The following is a 20980-nucleotide window of genomic DNA, read 5'->3' as shown; positions in this document are numbered from 1 at the left end:
GTTTCATAATCAAAAAGGGCGCACGGCGCCTCTGCTTTCGAAACGGCGTTATATAGTTCGTTGTAAGTCATATGATCCGAAGGAAAGATAAAATCGAAATGAGTGTACAAGCGATATGCTTCGTCGTGTTTCGTATATGACTTTCAGGCCCATCTCCAGACAGAATTCATGGATTCTGGGCTAGCGATAACCGAAGATAAGAGACTGTTGCTGCGATATGCTCGCATAGAAATGACATTGCTGTTGCGTTGGTAATTCTGGTGCTCCCTGATAAGTAGAGATACTGCAGCATTCGCGTTGATCCCTTCTCCGCTATCTGTGACTTTCAGCGCCCATTTGGCGTCTTCTTCTTGGAAACCCAGCTCGCGGACCATCATGTCGATAGCCTGATCTACAGGGTCGCGGACCTGCGGTTGTGGGTGCGTGGCAAGCGGCGGCGGTCGGGACTTGACTAGATATTGGCTGGTCGGCGGACCACCATAAGCAACGTAAGATGTCATCGTTGGCGGTGCAGGCATTGGCGGACGTTGCTCGTATGGGACACCTTCAAGGCGGCTCATAATAAATGAGTATTTCGAGATGGGGCGTTCGTCTGAAAACGAGTGGGGGCCTGCGTTCGGTGGCCGTCTCCGTTGGTTTCGTAACTGGTCAGCGTAGGCTGCCTGTCTCCGACGTTCATTCTCTAATCGAAGCCGGGCTGCTCTTGAATTGGCACTCGACGGGGAGCTGGTATCGCTAGAAGAAGATGAACCGTCTTCCGATGTTCGTGGAGACCACTGACACGGACTGTCACACCGTGACTTATATGCTTTCGAAACCGCTTCTTTGAGAAAGGACGAGCGGCTAACTCCAGACTCGGAATACTCCCACTTGGTCAAGCCGATAGACTGGGCTCTTCTCAAGGTTGCGGCGCAGCCTCCGGGGCCGATCGAGGCCATGTTCAGAACTGCTGAAGGACCAAGTGTGAGGACATAGTATGTCCATTCCTCTATTCGATGTATTAGTCTGACTGGGAAGAGAACGACAGAGGGCAAAGGGGTACTAACCTAACATAGCCGCCGCCCTAGCATTGTCGTGTTCCGTTACTTGATGACCGGCGAATATGCCTGCTTCACGTGCTTCTTTGCATCTGCCATGAATTGGCTGAAGCAGCACGCCCAAGCAGGTCCACATCTCAATCATATAGTACAGTTGATCGTTTGATAATCCGCCTTTGTTACCATGCCCAAACCCTGTCGGAGGTTCGAACAGAATATCATACATGCCAAATGGCTCGGTAACCGACGCCGTAGCCCCATGTTTGCGATCGCTCACAGCCATAGCACCCCCATTCAGCCAGTCCACCTGACCAACAACATCACCCTCTCGACTCTTCCCGCTACCAAAAATGCGGCAAAACGTCCAGATTCTCCAAAGGGCATCATCAATCTCCTTAGCGCAGGCATCGTCCTTGCCTGCAAGACCGCGAATCGTCTCCTGACGCAGAAACGTCTCGCATCGAGTTAAAATGAGCAATTTGAGCTGAGCAAGCGTATATATGTCTTGAGCATAGCGTTGAAGGTATAGAGAAGGGGTGTATTCTGGGACTGGAGTGTCGGGATCCACTAGAATCTGCCATTCGGTACTCCATGGTGGGCTCATTTCGCGCAGCTCCCATGCAGGAGGGGACATTGTGAAGACAGCGCCTTTGATAAGTTCTAATTCATGATTTTTAAAAACACGATAGAACTGTCTAGAAACGACTGCAAGACGAAAAAGATCGTCAAGCGAGCAAACTTGGCGTAAAAAGGCAAGGACAACCGTATCAGGGAGGTTCCCAGGCATGTGTAAGGTAGGCAGATAATCTGAGATCGTAGGCTTCCTTTGGGATTCCGGGGCGCCACCGTCGAGCTCATAGACCATCTCTGGGAGCTCCGCTATATCCATTTGGCGAGACACATTATTAGAGACGGAAACGGTTATCTTGCTGGAAGACACAAAAAATTTCTCCTTGAAGATAACCTGATCCGGTGATTGTTCGCGTCGTGAGGCCTCCACCTCCTCGGGGCGTTGAATGGCTTCCTTTTCTGTACTGGGGTCTACTTCCTGGATTGGTGAGCAGGCGGTTTTAGTCTCCTTTACTTGCAGCCGCGGAAGCTGCATGCGCAGCTCCCTTTCAATGGACTGGGATAGAGGCTCCAAGATCTGATTCGGATTTGGGAAGCTAGGCAGCCCCGCCATGTCATCTTTGCTCTTCCGTTCTTTGCAGTCGGTGTCCTCCTGGACACGCACAGCTGAAGACCCCGCCTCCGATCTCATATTGGGGCTGCTCCACGACCGGGCATGTAGATGGCTGTATTTTCTGCTAAAACCTGACAAGTGGAAATTGAAAGCCCCCTTGTTCTTTCTCATCTTTTCATCTTCACGTGCCTCGATTCTCCGCTTTTGTCGCAAATCGGTTGGAGGCTGTGGTGCTGGGCGCGAAGGAATCATCTCCATCTTGCCTCTGCTAATCTGCAGTGGCTCGTTGAGTAAATGTAAAGGGATCGTAGGTGAATCCGCTCTAAAGCCTGAGAGTGTGTTCTCCAAGTCCTGTGCCGCTACTGAGACCCGTGACCTCCCAGTCTGAGGGCCAGCAGATGTAGATGTACGGATTTTAGGTGGATCTTTATGACGGACGGAGAGCGGGGTCAGACGAATGGCAGGCTCAAGTGGAAGAGGCTTATTCCTCAGCTCGGCTGCAGAGAGCTTTTTTACTAAGGGGCGAGAAGGCGACCGCCGTATTGACGCCAGATCTTCAAAGACCCCTGCATCAGCGGGGGAGACTACCGAAAATGTATCAGCGCGCTTTTTGGTAGTCCCCGGAGATCCAGAGTCCAGACTTGTTGCCGAAGATCTCCGACTGTAGCACGAGGAACCCTCCGGCGATGACGATGAACAGGAACCAGCTTTCTGTCCTACATCGTCAGCGTGGGGCCTGGGATCACTGGAATGCTGTGTTTCGACGGATGACAAGGATAAGGACGTCGCTGGCGTCATGGTGCTTATCGGGGACACAAGTGAAAAATGCGATGATAGTTCGGGAAAAAAGCGAGCCCAGTGATTTCCTGACTTCCGATCCTGCCGTGAATCCGACACGGGTGAAATGGATCCATCTTCGCTCTCGAGGTCGTCTTCTGCATCAAACCAACATACATTATTCGCATAATCACTTGCGAGAGCGTCGCGTTTTGCTACCATCGGTGGCTTGTACGACACTGGGGCAGACGAGGAAAGTCCACCTTGCGAGCTTAGTATACCCATCTTGTGAAGTTCTATGAATAGCTGGATAGAGGCTGTGTAGGTGTAAGTCGTGTTTTTTTTCCTCCTTAAAACGACTTGGCGTGTCTGATGCTCCCGTGGCGATGGTAGGATCAGACAAACCAGAGTCCCGGGTCTTTTCCCACCCAGTACATTGGTCTTCGTTTGGCACTTGGAAATCGTCTTTGTTGTTCTAGATGACGACAATCTTACCAGTTGCGATTCTGCCGGCGTTGCAAAAAGTGGTGAGGCCAGTCTGTGGCCAGCCCGGGTCAAAAGGAATCCCCCTTCTATGTCCCAACCACCTGAAATCGATGTCGCAAAACGTCCAGGGTCCCAGAAGGGGATGAAGATGAACGGAGATAAATGCAATGCAGGTAATCACACGCGCACTGGTTCTTTGTCAGGGCTTCAATGGCTAATTGACCTTGAAGAACCCTGTGACAGACGCAGACAAAGACCAACGGGGATCGACTGCTGGGATTGGTTAGCACGATCCTGGTCGTGGAAGCGTCGGTTGCTCAGGAGTAGATCCAACGAACTGGTGAGCTCGCGGGAGGGGGGAAACGGACAAAAATTGACCCTAGGGTGGGAGTTACGAACACTTTGGGGGAGAGATGAGAAAGATGAGGTGATGCGAACTTATATCGAATGTCACACTATAGCGTCTTATCGCCTGGGTCTGGGTAGAACTGTGCCCCATGGCCCACAATTGCAATAGGTTTGTAATTTCTGTGAGAATGCAGTTCAACCGTCTCGCTGCAGAGAGGGACATGATGTGATCTAATTATGGGGGTACCTGGAATGACACTTGAGCCACTGGGCTGACGCCCATGTACATTTTGGGGAATGTGAATGGGGAGGGACTAAATTGGTTCCACTCAAGCTAATGCACGGAGAGATTTTAGTCTTTTTTTCCCTTCGGAGGGTCACGAGTGACACACCCACAACCCACACCCACGAGCGGGTTACGGTACATACATACTTACAGTATACGTATCGTACAAGATCTATTTCCAGTCTCACTCCGAGTCCTCGAGGTCTGAGATTATTCCCCCCTCCCCCATTTAAGCCCAAAGAAAAGATTATAAAAGAAGACATTAATTTTCTTTGTTTGATGATAAACTTAGTAACATTTGCCATAATATATCTTCTTCAAAGGTTATGAGTAATTGCTTCTAATTCCTACAACCCCTCCTCTCCTCTCCTCTCCTCTCCTTCTCTTACCATGAGGGGAAGTTACCTGGAAATGGATCGGCATACCAGTTCGTATCAAAAAAGAGCAGTGCTAAATCAAGATACAAAGTAAGTTTGCCTTGGGTAGGTTGTTGATCCTCTCGCCGGGGCTGTGCCACGCCAACCACCATCCAGTTTTCTTCACACTTCCCAGGGAAAAGTCTTATCATTTCATGCAATAGTAATTAATTTATTCTTATAATGTTTCTGTTAATAGTAATTTTGCTTCCCCCCCGCCCTCCTCTCTTTTTTCTAAATTATCAGTAATGTGTGCAATTTTAAGAGTATTGACCATTTATGACCATGTGTTACTCCTGCTGACCCAAATGCCAGTGACCTTCACTCCAGCCTCCAATAATCTTTTGAATCTCATGCAAGGGAACAACGTTCTTTTTCGTTCACTGGATTTTTCCCAAAAAGGCAACTCGTTTGTTGTTTCTTATGTTATTATTTTTTCTCTCTCCCTTTCTTTCTTATGAGCCTCTAGGGTGAGAGTAGCGTAACCTCGTCCAGAATACAGAATAGTGGTAATCTGTAAATTTGACCGGGGTCTTTCCTCCGGCCCTTTCTCATGCAGCTTACGCTGGGAATTCGCGTCCAATATTCATGCCCTAGGCCATTCATGCTGTACAGTAATTAAACATTTTATTGTACTACTTTTAGACGACGACTATTGAGTGTCAAACTCTTGGCCATTTGCGACTTCCCGCTCAACCTGCCTTCACCCAGTCCACAACAGGTTTATGGGCAAGCCCCAAGCCTCTCAACACATCTGATAAAACAAATAAGTAGAATGTGGATAAAGATCAGCCCGGCTCGTTCTTTGTTTTACGCCTTGCCCACCCGTTCCATTCCAACCCGCAAATTCTAATTTTCCCGAGTAATGTTCGGAGCCATTGCTGACCTGCTTACTCAATACGGAGCTTGTAACTATATGGACCTCTATCTATCCATCAACGGGAGCAGTGCCTCGTAGGCTGACTCGGGAGTTATGTCCCGCTCCGGTATGTGTTCACATATCAAGTTGTACGGCAGCGCTATTGATGATGGTACATGTCAGGGCCCGCTCGATCGAGGCTGTTTCATGTGGGGTGAGATAATTCATGATCCTCACCGTCCAAACTACCTTGCCGTTTCCTTTTCTTTTTGTTTCTTTGTTTGGTTGGAAGTTAAGTTTCTCTCCAGAGACATGTCTTTCTTCCCTGTCTGACTGGCTCACTCGTAATGAGATACTAGTGTTTGGGGCAAAAAAAAAAAAAAAAAAAAAAACGTGGCATTTTCGCTCAAACTACGGAGTAGTCGATTCTGTTTCATTTCGGTGAGCTGCCGACGATACAGCAGTTTTTGTCGCTATTCCATCATGATCATCATCAACCCCGCTCGGCCCCTTTACACTATTACGTCTTTCCTGCCCCAGTTCTTTAGTCTCGACTGGGTTTCCACCAACACATTTATTATCTGGTCATCCCAGCCATTTTCCAATAGTAGATACCACTTCGCCTAAGGACTAGTATATTCGGATCCAATACCTAATGCGTCGGGTCTCACGGCAAAGCGTCCCAGCGCCGTCGCCCAATTACCCGGACATCAAGCTCAAGTAAACAGCCCAGACGACACCGAATATACTACCAACCAACAGTCTCTTGTCAGCTGGGACAACAGTAAAATTCAGGATGGAGACCAATGGCCATAGCTTGAATCCCGCGATCAGGAGGGGCCAGAAATCCTATTAAACCAGCACAAGTCAGCAAGCAATGTCCCAATCAAGCCATGAGTGATTTCGGATGTACGGACATTGCGAATCTGGTCCACCAGAACATCATATTCCTGCCCGCGCAACAGTCCCATGGTCAGACTGAAAAGGACGGTAGCCCAGGCGCCACCGACGACCTGGTCGATCACGATCTTTGCCACCGTGTTCTTCACATTTAACTTCTTTTGTTTGGGCTGGTCCGCCTTTTCGGTCTTTGACTTGGTGGCGGTAGGCTCCTCGCTAGTCTGGCCTGGAAGTGCCGATTCCAGACCCTCCAACCATAGGAAGGTCATGGGGGACATCACAAAGGCACATGTTGTGAATTGAAACAGCGTTTGCAGATCCAGTTCGAACGGTTTCTATGGAGGTGTTTGAAGCTATCCGGCGCCCATCATGGAGAGAGTGCTGATGCATAATCATTCAATGCATATAACTCCGACCATGGCGCCGATTAGCGAATCAAGCCGTCAGCCCAATTAATTTTTCCTTACTAGCAGCATGCATGAATTAATCAGTGGAGGGTTGGGGGCCAATTTGCGAAAAGATGTGCCTTAGTACACATTGCCCCCGCCCCCATGTTACATGCATCCATCATGGATACTACTACTTACCTCATCTCTATATGACTGAATGCTCTGTGCCAGTATATTTGACCCGGCATTGATCAGCGCAGCTTGTAGAGTGGCCTTCGCGATGGGAGGGAGCGCCATCATGACAGACGTTCAGTGACAAGTGCACGTCCCAAAAAGTCAACTAACTGCCTGCCTTGTAAATACGAAAGTTAGCCGGATTCCCACTCGTAAACTCCGCCATGATCGATCATCGCCGTTAAACCTCAAAGCGAACGTACGCTAAATACGAATTGCCGAAACGGGTGCAGAACACAGCCTTACCCCTGTTTGGCGATCTGATTGGCTCGATAACGTCAACAACAGAAACCTGGATGTTCGGGCCAGGAAACTCGAATTCAAAAGGAGGGGGGGAGGGAAAGAGCGAAAGTACGTATTGATCTTCGACTGCCAATTCTGCAGAGGCACCCCCCCAAGATATTTAAGAATACGAGGGTTGCCGCCCTGTGCGGTCCGATGCGCTGGGGAGTGTGGAGTTGGGGCGGGCGTTGATCGATTTAACGGTGCAAATGGTCAATTGTGAGAAAGGGGAAGGTTTACACGCTCGATCAATATGATTCGATGGTGAATCCGACCGGTACGATCCACCGAGGGTTTCCTCGAGAATCTGCTTCCTTCCTGTCCAACTTGGTAAGAATATGAAGCAAGGTGTGAATCTGAGACGACTGGAATTTATTAATTAATGAGCTCTCTATTGACCAGATTGCAACATCGGTGCCAAGATTCCACCGACACGTTCGGTAAGTACGCTATACGTCTATCCAGGCTGAGAGGGAAAATGCGAACGCGAACAAGGGAAAACCAATCAACCAGAACAAAAGGAAATTCGAACCATCTGCGTGGTCACCATGCGAGATCTTTTCCTATGAGCTCGCTCTTACAGTCGAGCTCCTTGCAGACTGCCAAAATTATCAGCACACTCGGAACGTACGCTTATACGACTGAGATAGTACTAACGTTGTTCAGCTTGCTGAAACCTGGAATTCTCCCTTGGCTTTCTCATCGCTGGAAATACTTCGACCCCCTGCGCTTTTTCCAGCTTGATATGAGCTTCGAGGCAGTCGAGAATATTCTTCTGAAAATCTACTCAAGGCGGAACTGTCTCAGCGCTCATGGAGAACACAAAAGCCTCGAGGAAGAAGAACAGGAAAGAATATTACCTATCTCTTCACTGTGAAGGCTTGGGGGCGCAGATACGAATGACCTTCAGACCCGGTCAGTAGTCAGTTCGTGTTTGATGCTAACGCTCTATCCCAAAACGTACTCTTGGTACTCTGTTTCTAGTTCCCGGGCTTTCTCCTCCAAAAGTTCGGCCAGTTTATCCGCAGCTACCTGTGAACGAGAACTATCAATCTTTGAGCAGTACAGGTCGTATCGGATTGCCGTCTTCTGTTCAGATACTGGTAAGAAGCTCAGCGCACACCACCATCCAGTCCTCTTCATTGAGTAGAAAGAGGTAAAGGGGAAGAGCGAAAAGTGCTCTGATTTCGCCCGAACATAGTTCAAAATACTGGTCACTTGGGGTATATTGCTCTTCTGCTCAATCTCATTCTCTAGCCTGAGGAAGTCGATCAATTGCTGCTGCCTGACTGCTAGGGAGTGAGACACCAGACCAAATAGAAGGAGCAGTCAATCAACTCACAGGTCATTTTCCAATTGAAATCTGCCTTGATGGTTTGCCCTGCTACCCATATGGACTGAGAGTCCAGTCTATTGTTGCTCGCAAAGGCATCCAAAAGGCTTGTGTCGGCCGACGGGATTCTTGGACTAGCCTCAAGGTTAACGAAGATAAACCCAAGTCCGTTCGTAACCGTATGAATGGCGAAGAGGCTGTTCTGTGATCTGTCAAAGCCTGGAATATCATCGAAATGAGGAGCCTTGGTAAGTTCGCCGTAGGTGTTATAACTCCAGCCATGATATCGACAACCAAGCACCGCAGAGGATCCACATTCTTTCTTCGTGACTGTGTACGCTCTATGACGACAGACGTTGTGGAAAGCTCTAACCTTCCCGTCTTTTCCTAAGATCAGGAAAATGGGAAACCCAGCCACCTCGAAGGACTGGTAGTCACCAACCTTCGCAAAGCGATTGCGATGAGAGAGACACAGCCAGGTCTAACTGTTAGATTAGATAGAACATCCTTCAATGCAGGGGTTTAATGATATATTTCACTTGCCTTACTAAAGATTGCACGCTTTTCGAGCTCGAAAACATCCTTGCTCACCCACCAGCCTGCTGGGAAATCTGATTCTTTGAAGACTCCACGATTCTCCTCTTCCGTGACATCTGGAATTGTACCAAGGGTCGCGGATTTCTCAGGATTCAATAGCTTAGGGGTTGGAGTTGATCTATATGGCCAGAACCGATATAGGAAAGCAATCCCAGCTAGCAGTGCAAGCAATGTGGGTGCTGTCGGGAAGATGGAGGCTTCCATGATGATTCCCGTTTTAATTTCTGTAAGCCTTCTGAAAGAATGTCTGTCCCCAGGCCTTCCAGAGACTGGGGGATTTCTATAAAAGGGCTCGATGATCTTTGGCTTTCACCTCCGCATATGCCTGCATATCTGTTATCACATCCTCCGAGGTTAGCCAGCAAATCGTGTTGACCGCTCATAAGTTTGCCAGATTAGGATGAATTTTCCAGGGTATTTGAAGTAACAGGTTCACTGAATGCTACATATGATCTCAGTTAATGTATGGATTTCTGTTTCTGAACGTTGAGGGTTACATGGTATTTCAAACTTTCCGGTTTTCAATTAAGTATAACTACCAATAGATTCCACCGTAGAGCTTTGGCTTTAGCAACAAGGGATAATCCAAGTTATCAAAAGCACACTATTACCAGAATGAGCCCCCCCTGCAGCTTGCTATTCTCATGCGGCGGCCGGGATTCCCTCCAATCCCTTGCCTTGTTCTTCTGTCACCGAAGTGACACTCTCCTCCGCTAACTGATCTGCAGCATGTTGCTGGCACACCAACTCAAATACTCGGTCTTGGTAGACTGGCAGGCATTAGCGGCGGGGTTAGAAGCTTCGAAATCTGTTGTACTCACAGGAAACACCATTCTCTTTCTCAGGATTCAGAATCCCTTCACTATACACCCCCCTCCCAAGGTTATCCTGGGCCTTCTCGCAGAGTTCATAGTCCTCCATAGCCACCTGACGGACGAACTTGAAGTACTCTTTGAACTTCTCGCCGGATTCCATGTGGTAGTAGTCGAATTCCATTCGGGTGATATTTGGGTCTTCTGTTGGGCAAACCCGGAACGAAGACATCCCTCCACCATACACGTTCAATGTACAGTTCGGGAAGAAATAGAGAAACAGCCCATCATCTGGCTTATTAGGATCTGCAATGTGTTGCGAAAAGTTTTGGTGATTGTGAACGGTGTAGAAGGTCGGCGGATAGTAGACGGAAAACGATGGATGAGTGTATTGGCAATGAAGGCATTCTTGGTATCCGTCGACCCTGTGATTTACGATATAAGCACAGATCCACTCAATATGCACTAGCAGGGTTAGTACATAGTCTTCCAGTTGAATCGTCCTTCATATTTGATACTGTGCCTGTAGGGTAGTTTGGTAAAGTCTACTCTCTCCAACAATGGCTCCAGGTCCGGGAAATACTCATGAAAGCTAGGCGCTTCATCTGAGAGGGTCGTGAAGATGAGGCCGGTTGGAGTGATATGGTACCGCAGCGGGTTCCCCTGTTATTGTCAGACCGACACATTCCATAAGATGTTACAGACACCAGAAATTTCTTGTCTACTTTCGTAGGTGTGTATATAAAAAGCAGGGGACACAAGACGTACTGTTTTCGCACAGATTACATGGAACTCGCCTGGTTCAGGTAAAGAAGAACTGCCGGAGGCTCTAAAGGCCAAGATTGGCTGTTGTGCAATCTCATACTCGATCTTTTCCCCGACTTTCTGGAACTTCGTCACAGGTCCAAGGAGATACCAAGACTAAGTCTATTAGCCACTTTCAAACATCACCTGACCAAGACTCAATAGCATACCTTCATGAAAACAGCTCTTCGCTCCAGTTGGTAGAGCGGAAGGCTGCAGTACCAGGAAGCTGGCAGCGTGCGTGCAAGTTCGGTCATTTTGCACAGTTTCGATGTTAGTGCATGTAATAAGGAGAACAGCTGTCCTTGTAAAGCGGGAGCCGTAGTTATCCGTTACCTTATATATTCTTCTATTTGTGGCAGTGTGACTTCTCGATCTACACCGAAGTACATCATTTTGCTATTCAATTGGACAGGCGTATCGTTTCCTGAACGGGCTATGGGATCCGGATAGGGTCCCGCGGCCGTGGTTCCATTGTGTGTTGGACTCCTACAAGTATACGGCTTGATCGGGAACTTACAAATCTCGAGGAGGTGGCTAACTCCAAGATACATTCCCTTTGAAGTCCTATTAGGTATATAATTCTCCGATAGTATTTGACTCAGGTCGTAGTCGAGTACTGCAGTCCGCGTCAATGGGCAGGTCTCTTAGTTCACTGTATAAGATGGGTTGGTGTTCAAAGCTATGATATGTACCAACACTACCGAATATCATTTGAACTAGTCGGTGAGACTGAGCCGATATCTCTACTAAACAGCATCGAAGCAATAGTAATGTGTTACCAATCTGAAATCATCATCAATGCCTACTCAAACGTAGTGGTCACCTGGTATCTTGGTAGGATCTGATCCTTACCTAATAGTTCAGTGAGTGACCAATGATGAATGATTTGACCAGACGATCTGTCTGTAACATCGGACCTATGAGGTCCTTCCCATTCGGGTGTTGGCGACACTCGTATACCTGCATGTACTTTTGAACCCGGAATGATGGGAACTCAATGCCTATCGATATAATTGGTACAAGTGCAAACCGTTTATCCTCCGAGCTTTGGGTACTTATAGAAAGTATCGACCATATCTTATAAGCTTCATAAGAGGAGAAGCCGTGTATCAAGCATGTTCATAGTCTAGTTCGCTTGTACGGTTTGAGCGATCATCTGTTTCTTTTTGACGAGTCATAGACTAAACACAGAGATAGTCAAATTCCTATCTATTTCTACACGACTAGTACATGAACCTCAACTTCGTCCTAATGCGCATCACAGTGACCTACATAAGTATCGGACGCAAAACGCGAGTAATAATCCATTCAGACAATTGAGAACCCGTGTTTCCCTGATATTATAAGTCGAGTAACTTAGTAGCTTAGGGAAACCAGACCCGGCCCGAATTAGTAGAACCAAGAGCTGGTTCGGGTTACGGGATGAAGGGTTCAACCTGTGGGGCAGTGGACTCGGGGGTTTATCCAACTTGAATCCGGGTTGCCGACTGGATCATCTTGTACGTACTATTCTGGGTTTCCAGAAGTCTATGGTATGAACAAGGTCTAGTTCATCCCACCCATACTAATAATCCCTTTAACCAGTGGTCAAGAGCCAACGATAGCCCCAACACCGTATCCTGAGTTCGTGAGACGTATCTCTTTCTGCTCGGGTCTTTCAAGACCAAACAAAAAGGAGGATTAATATTCTTCCTGAGTCGAGGATTTTTAGCCAGGCAGCAGTCATTTTGATTGTGGCGATGCTGACCGTTATCGATTAGTATAAATATTATCTACGGAATGAGCCACATGCCACATACCTTGTCTGTTATCCTGCTGAACATACACTTTTTTTTTTTTTCTTACAGCAGGAGAAGAAGGGGAAAAGAAAGAGAACGTATACTCTCAAGCAGTGAGTTGATCTTGACATATAACACAAAAACCATTGGCAGTTTCATGGGTGGAGATTTAATCACATGCAGCCGTGATCAGGTGGATCTCCATTGGTTTCGTGACGTTTGCGCCTTTCTTCATTTCTCCCCGCAATTCACCTACCAAACGGGGGATTTTCCATACAACAAATAACTAAGTCAAATCACGGAGAAGTATGAACTGCCCTTCCTGAGTCATTCAAACAAATATATCATCTATCTGCGGTCTTAAAATAAAGACGCAACGAGAAAAATGGCACGTAAGGGAGTTCAGTACACTCCGCCACCTTCGCCGCCGTCGCCCACGGCTTCTTACTACGACGTCAGCGACGACGAGGAGGACGATTATAACACCATCTCACATGCAACAACTGGGAGAGGAGTCAAATTGCTCTTTTCAAAAAGCAAGGTTAGACCACTGAAAAGAGTTCTACTCAATATCAATCAATCACTGACGGTTCCGAACTATACCGAGCATTGCAGGTCTACGTTCACCCCACCCCTTCCTCCAAAGATAATATCCCTGGGTTCATCGCCCTTATTCAACAAAAGCCGGCTCATGGTGCTTCGAATGCGATCGCATCGGCCAACGGTTCAAGAAAGGCCGAGCTATCATCTTACCTCCTTGCCTGGGTCCCGGAATCCTCGCTAGGCGACGCCTATAACACCTATGTCAAAGTCGATCTTGCGGGCGACTCCTCCCCCCCGCGACAGAGATATTTGGTACCCCCTCTACCAACAACCACCACCCATAAAGACCCAATAGGGCTCTATGCCTTTGCCGTACCACTCTCAGAGGTCTATTCATTGCTTGTGCGACCTCCGAGCATCGGATGGTGGTTTGGAAGCCTTGTGATCAATACGCGTGCAGGTGATAGCTTTCCTGCCCTGTTTTTCCATGATAGCGAATGCGAATCGACCATCCTACAAAAGAGGAAGAGGACTCAGGAATCATTTGATCCCTTCGGCGAGGATGGCAGTCTGTTCTGGGGTGGCGATGAGGTCCTAAGGTGGCTTCGGAAGTATGTGGAGGTGCAGCGCTCAGCCGTTGATAATAGCATATATCTGATCAACCCATCCGAAGAAGATCGCATATCATTTGGGCGGCCGTTGACAGCCGATGGAACAGTAAGCAGAGCCCAGGACCAACCCTCTGGGCCATCCGCGCAAGGTAGCAGCGGACAGCGGGATGCGGGAATGGATCCTTTTATGAAAGCGATTAAGGAGACTAGATGGAAGGTGCTTGAGCAGCTGAGCAAGATCACGACCTTTACAAGGCGGACAGCGAATGAGATAGCCGAAAACCCGCGAATTCCTCCGCAAGTCCGTCGACTGATGAAGACACCGGAGATCCAAACCTTACAGGATGAGTTTGATAGTGCCAGGTTATATCTTGCTCGATGGGCTATGAGCATATCTGAACAGAGCGAACGCGAGAGGAACCAGCGGATATGGACTGCACGGGATGTCCTGGAGATGGAAAACAGCTCCGTGGGTGATTTCGAAATTCTCGAACTCGAAACGGGAACCATGTCCATCCACGAACGGCGCAAGACAGTTACTTTAATAGAATGGGAGGGATTCTTTGACCCGACCACGGGCAGATTGCAGGTTACTGTTGAAGAGGTAAAAGAGAGAATATTCCATGGGGGTCTCGATCCGAACGACGGTGTCAGAAAGTTAGCTTGGCTTTTCCTTCTCGGCGTATATCCATGGGACAGCTCCCGTGACGAACGTCAGGCTTTGATGAATTCTAAACGGGATGAGTACATTCGGTTAAAGGGTGCCTGGTGGGAGACGATGGTCGAGGGACAGTCCACCGAGGAGCAGCATGAGTGGTGGAAAGAGCAGAGAAACCGCATCGGTATGTCTCTTCTACATACTGTTATACCGTCTCCGTTACTAAATAAATTCCACCAATTACAGAAAAGGATGTACATCGTACAGACCGCACAATTCCTCTCTTTGCTGGGGAAGATATTCCTCATCCGGACCCTGACTCGCCATTTGCAGACACAGGGACGAATGTCCACCTAGAGCAGATGAAAGACATGTTGTTGACGTATAACGAATATAACCCTGACTTGGGCTATGTCCAAGGAATGAGCGACCTGTTAGCACCGATATATGCAGTCATGCAGGATGATGCAGTCGCCTTTTGGGCATTTGTTGGCTTCATGGACCGAATGGTAACGATTACCCCCTCTCATTAACAACCTTCAGCTAATACCTGATCCAACAGGAACGCAACTTTCTTCGCGACCAGTCTGGCATGCGTGCCCAACTTCTGACTTTAGATCATCTTGTACAACTCATGGATCCTCAACTATACCTCCACCTCCAGTCTGCCGACAGCACAAACTTTTTCTTCTTCTTCCGTATGCTCCTTGTATGGTACAAGCGTGAATTCGAATGGGTGGATGTTTTGCGCCTTTGGGAGACATTGTGGACCGACTATCTATCCAGCAGCTTCCATCTTTTCATCGCTTTGGCAATCCTAGAGAAGCACAGAGATGTCATTATGGACCACTTGAAGCATTTTGATGAAGTCCTGAAATACAGTGAGTACTCCCCATTTTCTGAATCTGAAACCCTATTAAGCTAATATCTACAGTTAATGAACTCTCCAACACCATGGAACTCATTCCAATCCTCACCCGCGCCGAATCCCTATTCCGTCGCTTCGAACGAGCCGTTCAAGCAATAGACAAGAAAAACAACTTCCCCGCCCCTTCCGCTCACCAACGAAAACCCATCCAATCCTCTTCCGACGCAGACAAAGGCAAGTCGCCACAAAGACCTCCAAGCACCGGGTTCAGCAGCGGCACCAGCTCCGGACCGAGCGCTCCACCAGATGACAACAGCGAACCTAAAGTAATTTCACCCGAATTAAGAGAGCTATTTAGTAAAGATATCCCCTGGAAGCGACAGTCCTCTGAACAGCGTGAACACGTACAAGATTCATCCTGAAAAAGCTTTTGCATTGTACGGAAGAAACTTTGATGGGTGGATTATAGCTCAGTTATCATGTTCTTTTACGATAAGTCTCGGTATGATCATTCTTGCTCAAAGACTTGGCTTGTTTTGCACTTAGACCCGTATTGATCGGGTCTTATGGATTATGGTTTATTGCTCGATAGCTGGTTGTGGTCGGTCTGGATTGGTGGCGTTCGTAGTAGCGTTTTTTTTTTTTTTATTGTCGTAACAGTTCTAAAGGCGAATTCTTCGAAGCAATGGATCTAGCCAGCATGAGGCTCTCAACTCGGAAGGGTGAGATTATAGAAAGAGTAGCGGTGTGAATTGACTGGTGACTATGTGATTTCTCAATGTTTAATAAATTCTTGAATCCCCTATGTACTCTTCTTCTAAAAATATAAACATAAAAGCGGCCATAGAAGAAGGTAGGAACCGTATATGAGGGTATCTAGATATGTGCAAAAGAATTGAAAAACCAATAAACAGACGACAAGAGACACAAACAGAAGCCGAAACGCTTGCTTGAATGCAAATATGCCAAAGATGAATGATGCCATCTAAATGTCTGTCAAAAAGAATGGGAAATGGCAAAGAGGAAACCAAATTCAAACAGAACCCCTCTGAAAATGCCGGAAAGAAAAAAAAAAAAAACACCGACAATGCAAATGCCTGATACTTTTCTTAAAACCGTCCTCTGATAGAAAAAAAACCCGAATAAACGGCAAACGCCAGTGCTAGTAGACCAAAATAAATAAGAAGGGAGATTTTAGGAGGGGGATAAATGCTGGAGGTGAGGTAATAATCAAAGAGGGCAATGCATCGATGGATCCAGATTACCGGCTACCAAGCCCGCGGAGGACAACTCGCTTGCTCGAGCCAACTTTGCCAATATCACTGATGCTTCTAGATTTGGGTAAAGTGGGAACTTTACCAGCAGCATGATCTTGCTCGGGAGGGGATAGGCCAAATGTGAAAGGCCTTAGAGACGAGCTTCTCCGTGCTTGACCCAGGACATCTTCCACCCACGCTTCACTTTCTGCGCTCATAGGGGCGTGCCGAGACCGTGGCTTAGGTCCCGCCAAACCAAGAGGAATAGATCCATATCGAGCGTCGCTCATGGTTGAAGCCGCACCGAAAGAGGTATTGGAAGAAGTCGAGAGCCGTCTACGCGAGGAGACGGTTGACATAGGGGATGACGATAAGTTTAGTGTCTCGATTGTGCTTGCTGCTCTGAGATCGGTCATATCAGATACATTCGAGGCCCGTCTCGTTTTGCGGACAGCCAGTGAGGACGATGGTCGATTACTGATAACAGAATGGGGTCGGGACGGCGTGCATCGTCCATTGCCAGACCTAGGAAGCCTGCTCCCCGGTGGCGTGTAAGTTGGCGTCGTTTCACGAGATGACAATCCTTCGACTTCAACACGAGGCGTGTCCGAAACGTGTCGTCGCCCATGATGGATAACATACTCCCTCAGATATTCGGCCAAATCTGCCCAACCACCACCAACACGTACCATCACGCGCTCACCATTTTCTCCCACGGAACGGACGAAAAGCTTGGTGGGAACGGTTTTACCACCTTGGTGCAGGTGGTATAGTTTCACGGAGCTTTCCTCTGGAGCATGAGAATATCTCCTACGAGAAACAGCAGGAGTGAGAGTAAGCGATGGAGTGGGCGTGCCGCTGCGTGACACTGACCCTTGTGGGGATATAGAGCGGAACCGCTCCCTAGCGTTCAATGGCAAAGACGATATCACAGATGAAGCATCAGCCTCACGGTCTCCAAAGTGGATACGGGTCGGGAGGGTAGTAAGGATAGAGCTAATTTTCTCGTCCAGATGATCCCTTGACCTTTTTATCTGGCTACCTGGAGTCGACGGCCGGGAGCCAGTCTTCTCATTCGCTGTGCCGGTCAATGTCTCTCCAGATATACGAGGCGTAGACTTGTACGCCCCAATGCTTTCAAGGCTAGGGTGTGCAGTCAGCTGCTTTCTGGCACGGGTGGCTGTTGAAAGGACGGGTGGTTGGGAAGGCGGAGCTTTATGTGCTGGATTTCGCACGGAGGTATTCTTATTGCGCTCCCAAGCCTTGGGCTGTCTCTGTGTAACGCCGTCACGCCCTGAAGATGTGTGGTCTTCCCGAGAAAGTTCAGAGCGCCGACCAACAGCACGTCGAATACCAGTGAACGGGGCGGAGTGACGCTGTTTGCTCGAATGCGACAATGGACACAGGCGATCATTATGGGAACTCGATCTCACGGGAGAATCCGTGACTTTCTTGTCAATGGTTGGAATGGTCAGATCGGTGTTTGACCCATCCTCGTAGTCCAGATCCAATCGTTCATTGATAAATCGTTGTAGTGGAAGGCTAAGAGCCCGGTTGTGTTTCAAGGATGTTGGCGGAGACTTTTCGCTGTCTAAGCGAAGCAAGCGGTCTTCTCGCAATGTATGATCGCTATTAGTCGGTATGGGGCGAGAATGCCGATAGTCTGTCTGGAACAATGGAGGAGTCTCAATAAGCTTCGGTGTTCCGTTCGAAGAAACGGTATGCAATCCTCGGATGTCCGGGCTGGATACGAGTGATGGATAATCCGAAGAATCTTCTGAGGCGCCCGATACTCGTCGACCACGAGAGGTCATGGTTTCCTCCGCATCCAAACGTCCCGGTCTGGTTTTGGACAGTTTAATTGGGCTATCCAAAGGTTGCCTTGGAGATGGAGCTGCAGTGTCTTTGTCATTTGTCAACGAGGGGGGTGGCCTAGAAGACACCGGCGACGAAGGGCTGCTGGTTCGAGAAGAAAGTGAGCTATCTCGATTAACCGCTATCGAGGCAGCAATATCAGTGGGTGCGGGCTCAACGGTGACGCTAGGCAAAGTTGTTGTTGCTTCTTCAGCTGATGCAGACCGTAGCTGACCACCAGAGACCTCAATGATGGATTGGGAGGTAGTTGAGACTATCGACGTTTCGCTACCATGCGACTCTACCGTTTCTTCCAGTTTTGGAGAATCTACTACACCCATGGGTCTCTGTATTATGACACTCCCAGTTTCTGCTCGCGAACTTGGACTAGCTGGGGAACTATCTGCGTCGGGAGAGGCGGCATTCCCAGGAAGGTCTCTAGACTGAGACGGTTGTTCTGCCTGTCCCATCTCCTCGCTGTGGGCAACAAAAGGATCTTCTGCTGCTTTTTGGAGTCCACACATAGGTTCCGTCTTTCTCTGCAGGATATCTTCGGGAAACGTTACTTCCTCCCGGTTAAGATTAGAGGAAGGTACGTCCTTGGCTGCGGTGGCAGTGCACGCTGATTCTAAGGAGGTTTGCTGGGCATGGACCGGGTTCGCATTAGCATTTTCTTTCTCGCTAACAGGCGATGCATCGAGTACCATGGCGTCCGTGGTACTTCTCTCCAGGGTAACGATCGGTTCAATTACAGCCTCGGCCTCTTGGAGGGTTCGGCTAGCTTCAGAGTTATCGTTGGCCACTTCTGTGCCATCAAGAGAGGACGGTGTACCGGAGCCAAGAGTGGGAGCTTGTTCAATCCCTTGAGAGGTAGTGACGGATTGATCAAGAATAGCCTCGAAGGATTTCCGGTCCTCAGTAGGGCTTCCGGGTTCTTCAGCGATGGTTTCCATCAAAGGTGGACGTGCAGCTTGGGGGAAAGGCTCGGGGGTGTGGGTGGTAAGGTCTTCGGGAGCTCTATGTCCATCTGATACAGGGGCTGGTTGATTTGATACTTGTGGGTGGTCTTTGCTTTGCAGTTTATTGGCCATCATGCGCCGCCATTCATTCTCAACTGTCTGTTTCTCGGCGTCCATGACCCAGTTACCAAAACCAGATTCGATGGCTTCTAATTCATCAATCCAATTCTCCGGCAGCGAGTCTTCCCGGCCCTCTAGCGCGTCAAGCATACGGTCCATCCGTCGTCCCGCCGAAAGAACCGTCACCTCCAGCGCAGCACGTTTAGCATGATAGTTTGATCTGGAATACAAGGCATCCTGCTCGCTAGGGGGCTCGGAGGACTTCAACAAGTCCAAGGCTGAATTCAATTCAGATTGGGCTAGACGTAGGCTCCACAATAGTCCTGGTACCTGACGGAGGACTAGTAAACGAACATCCCAGGTGGAAAGGAGGCTGTTCAGGCGGGAGAGAAGTGGAAGAGCGCGCAAAATGGTGGCGGTGATAACGGCGGTGAAATCACTTAATTGCACATAGCTGAACGAAGGGGGTCCGGAAAGATTGCTGTTGGATGACGACGGGCGAGACCGAGAAGGAATATGAGCGTTCAGAACGTGTTCTTTCAATTCGTCGACACCTAGACTTTCCATGCCATCACGGATCTCCTCAATTCGTTTCTCGTGTTTAGCTACAACTTCTGCAGGAAGGCTGCCCAAATATTCTGGCTCTGAAGTATTGGATATCGTGGTAGAAGGCGGAATGAATCCTTGGCCCAGTTGGGCATCCGTGCGTTTCGGCCATTCCCACGTTTGTACCTCTTTATACCATAGGCTGAGATTCTGTGCCGCAACAGCCGCGCGGATTCCGAGAGCTCGCTCCGCCTCAGAGACTTGGGATATGCTCTTGGAGAGGATATCATATGCGGGTTCGTTCTTCGGCACTGCGTCTGTCGAGGTAAGCGCTTCGAGGGTGGACTCAGGGGATAAGTTTGCGAGTAACGGGTCGAGGGACTGGTAGCTGGGAATTACTGGTCGACTAGGCGATGGAGTCGGCGGCACGGCATGAGGGGCGAAGCTCGTGGTCGAAAGGGAGATGGGTGGAGGTATAGGATTGCTGCGACTGGTGGCCATGTCGGAGGAGAACGGCCACCGGAACAGCTCACAGATGTTGGTCGGAGAAGGACGGAATCAAGAGATGCGATTTGGGAGACGGCGGTGGAATAGCTGATTTGGAAATATGAAAGAGTGTGTACCGCTGAAAAGCAAGCATGCTGAGATGCGAACTTGCAATACCCCAAAGCGACAGCGGATGTGAGGTTGTTTAGGGGCGTTCCGGAGATACCGAGCTAAGGTCAAGGTTGGGCAGGTAGGCGACGGTCGGCGTTGTTGTATGAGAAATGAGTGGAAATAAGTGTGTCGGTAATTAATAATAGTAAGATAAGATGCAGGATCAAGTGCGAGAAGAGAGAAAAAAGAAAGACCAGATGTGGGAGGAAGAGAGGCAGATAAAGACGGAGGATTTACAAGTGAGCTTTGGGGATTGATAGATCACAATCGGAAAGGCTGGAGGAAGGGAAAGGATCGGAAAGGCGCAGTTGGGGAAGCTGAGAAGAAAAAAAAAAAAAAAAGAAAAAAGAATGTGGGATGATAACTGGGGGAAGGAAGAGACCT

The 20980-nt window shown here is 48.6% G+C and overlaps 5 protein-coding genes across 5 annotated transcripts; 1 reads left to right on the top strand and 4 right to left on the bottom strand.

Moving 5' to 3' along the window:
• Window positions 1-143: 143 nt before the first annotated feature.
• Window positions 144-2220, bottom strand: BDV27DRAFT_141476 (uncharacterized protein; the record flags this gene model as incomplete). Its single annotated transcript, XM_032069820.1, has 2 exons — window positions 144-988; window positions 1047-2220. 2 exons carry the CDS (start codon window positions 2218-2220, stop codon window positions 144-146), a joined length of 2019 nt encoding a protein of 672 aa, XP_031932187.1.
• Window positions 2221-5964: 3744 nt separating this feature from the next.
• BDV27DRAFT_20814 (Mpv17/PMP22 family protein) lies at window positions 5965-7280 on the bottom strand. The gene is made up of 3 exons (XM_032076018.1): window positions 6880-7280; window positions 6310-6627; window positions 5965-6241 (listed from the first exon to the last, which is right to left on the bottom strand). The coding sequence occupies exons 1-3, from the start codon at window positions 6979-6981 to the stop codon at window positions 6092-6094; spliced, it is 570 nt and encodes a 189-aa protein (XP_031932186.1). The 5' UTR covers window positions 6982-7280; the 3' UTR covers window positions 5965-6091.
• A 460-nt stretch (window positions 7281-7740) lies between these two features.
• On the bottom strand, window positions 7741-11000 carry BDV27DRAFT_166382 (aromatic ring-hydroxylating oxygenase subunit alpha; the record flags this gene model as incomplete). The annotated part of the gene is made up of 9 exons (XM_032074176.1): window positions 7741-7796; window positions 7855-7972; window positions 8158-8486; window positions 8540-9011; window positions 9074-9306; window positions 9949-10364; window positions 10421-10602; window positions 10708-10860; window positions 10914-11000. The coding sequence occupies 9 exons, from the start codon at window positions 10998-11000 to the stop codon at window positions 7741-7743; spliced, it is 2046 nt and encodes a 681-aa protein (XP_031932185.1).
• A 1782-nt stretch (window positions 11001-12782) lies between these two features.
• BDV27DRAFT_20773 (GTPase-activating protein GYP7) lies at window positions 12783-15824 on the top strand. Its single transcript, XM_032076017.1, has 5 exons — window positions 12783-13065; window positions 13140-14520; window positions 14583-14845; window positions 14899-15217; window positions 15271-15824. Exons 1-5 carry the CDS (start codon window positions 12910-12912, stop codon window positions 15624-15626), a joined length of 2475 nt encoding a protein of 824 aa, XP_031932184.1. The 5' UTR covers window positions 12783-12909; the 3' UTR covers window positions 15627-15824.
• Window positions 15825-15837: 13 nt separating this feature from the next.
• On the bottom strand, window positions 15838-20930 carry BDV27DRAFT_121356 (GAS2 domain protein). The gene has a single exon (XM_032065349.1). The coding sequence runs from the start codon at window positions 20438-20440 to the stop codon at window positions 16466-16468; it is 3975 nt and encodes a 1324-aa protein (XP_031932183.1). The 5' UTR covers window positions 20441-20930; the 3' UTR covers window positions 15838-16465.
• Window positions 20931-20980: the final 50 nt, after the last annotated feature.

This window comes from Aspergillus caelatus, assembly GCF_009193585.1.
Source record: "Aspergillus caelatus strain CBS 763.97 unplaced genomic scaffold BDV27scaffold_15, whole genome shotgun sequence".
NCBI classification, from domain to species: Eukaryota; Fungi; Ascomycota; class Eurotiomycetes; order Eurotiales; family Aspergillaceae; genus Aspergillus; species Aspergillus caelatus.
Note: the sequence above shows the minus strand (reverse complement) of the source record. Positions and strands in the feature narration are given on the sequence as shown.

Bases quoted from the DNA above. Each gene is read 5' to 3' on its own strand.
- BDV27DRAFT_20814 (XM_032076018.1), bottom strand. From the start codon at position 6,981: ATGATGGCGCTCCCTCCCATCGCGAAGGCCACTCTACAAGCTGCGCTG. The intron at 6,628-6,879 runs GTAAGTAGTAGT...ACACCTCCATAG, and splicing joins TTCAGTCATATAGAGATGAG to AAACCGTTCGAACTGGATCT. The intron at 6,242-6,309 runs GTCCGTACATCC...CTGGTTTAATAG, and splicing joins TGGTGGACCAGATTCGCAAT to GATTTCTGGCCCCTCCTGAT.
- BDV27DRAFT_20773 (XM_032076017.1), top strand. From the start codon at position 12,910: ATGGCACGTAAGGGAGTTCAGTACACTCCGCCACCTTCGCCGCCGTCG. The intron at 14,521-14,582 runs GTATGTCTCTTC...CACCAATTACAG, and splicing joins AGAGCAGAGAAACCGCATCG to AAAAGGATGTACATCGTACA. The intron at 14,846-14,898 runs GTAACGATTACC...CTGATCCAACAG, and splicing joins TTGGCTTCATGGACCGAATG to GAACGCAACTTTCTTCGCGA.
- BDV27DRAFT_121356 (XM_032065349.1), bottom strand. From the start codon at position 20,440: ATGGCCACCAGTCGCAGCAATCCTATACCTCCACCCATCTCCCTTTCG.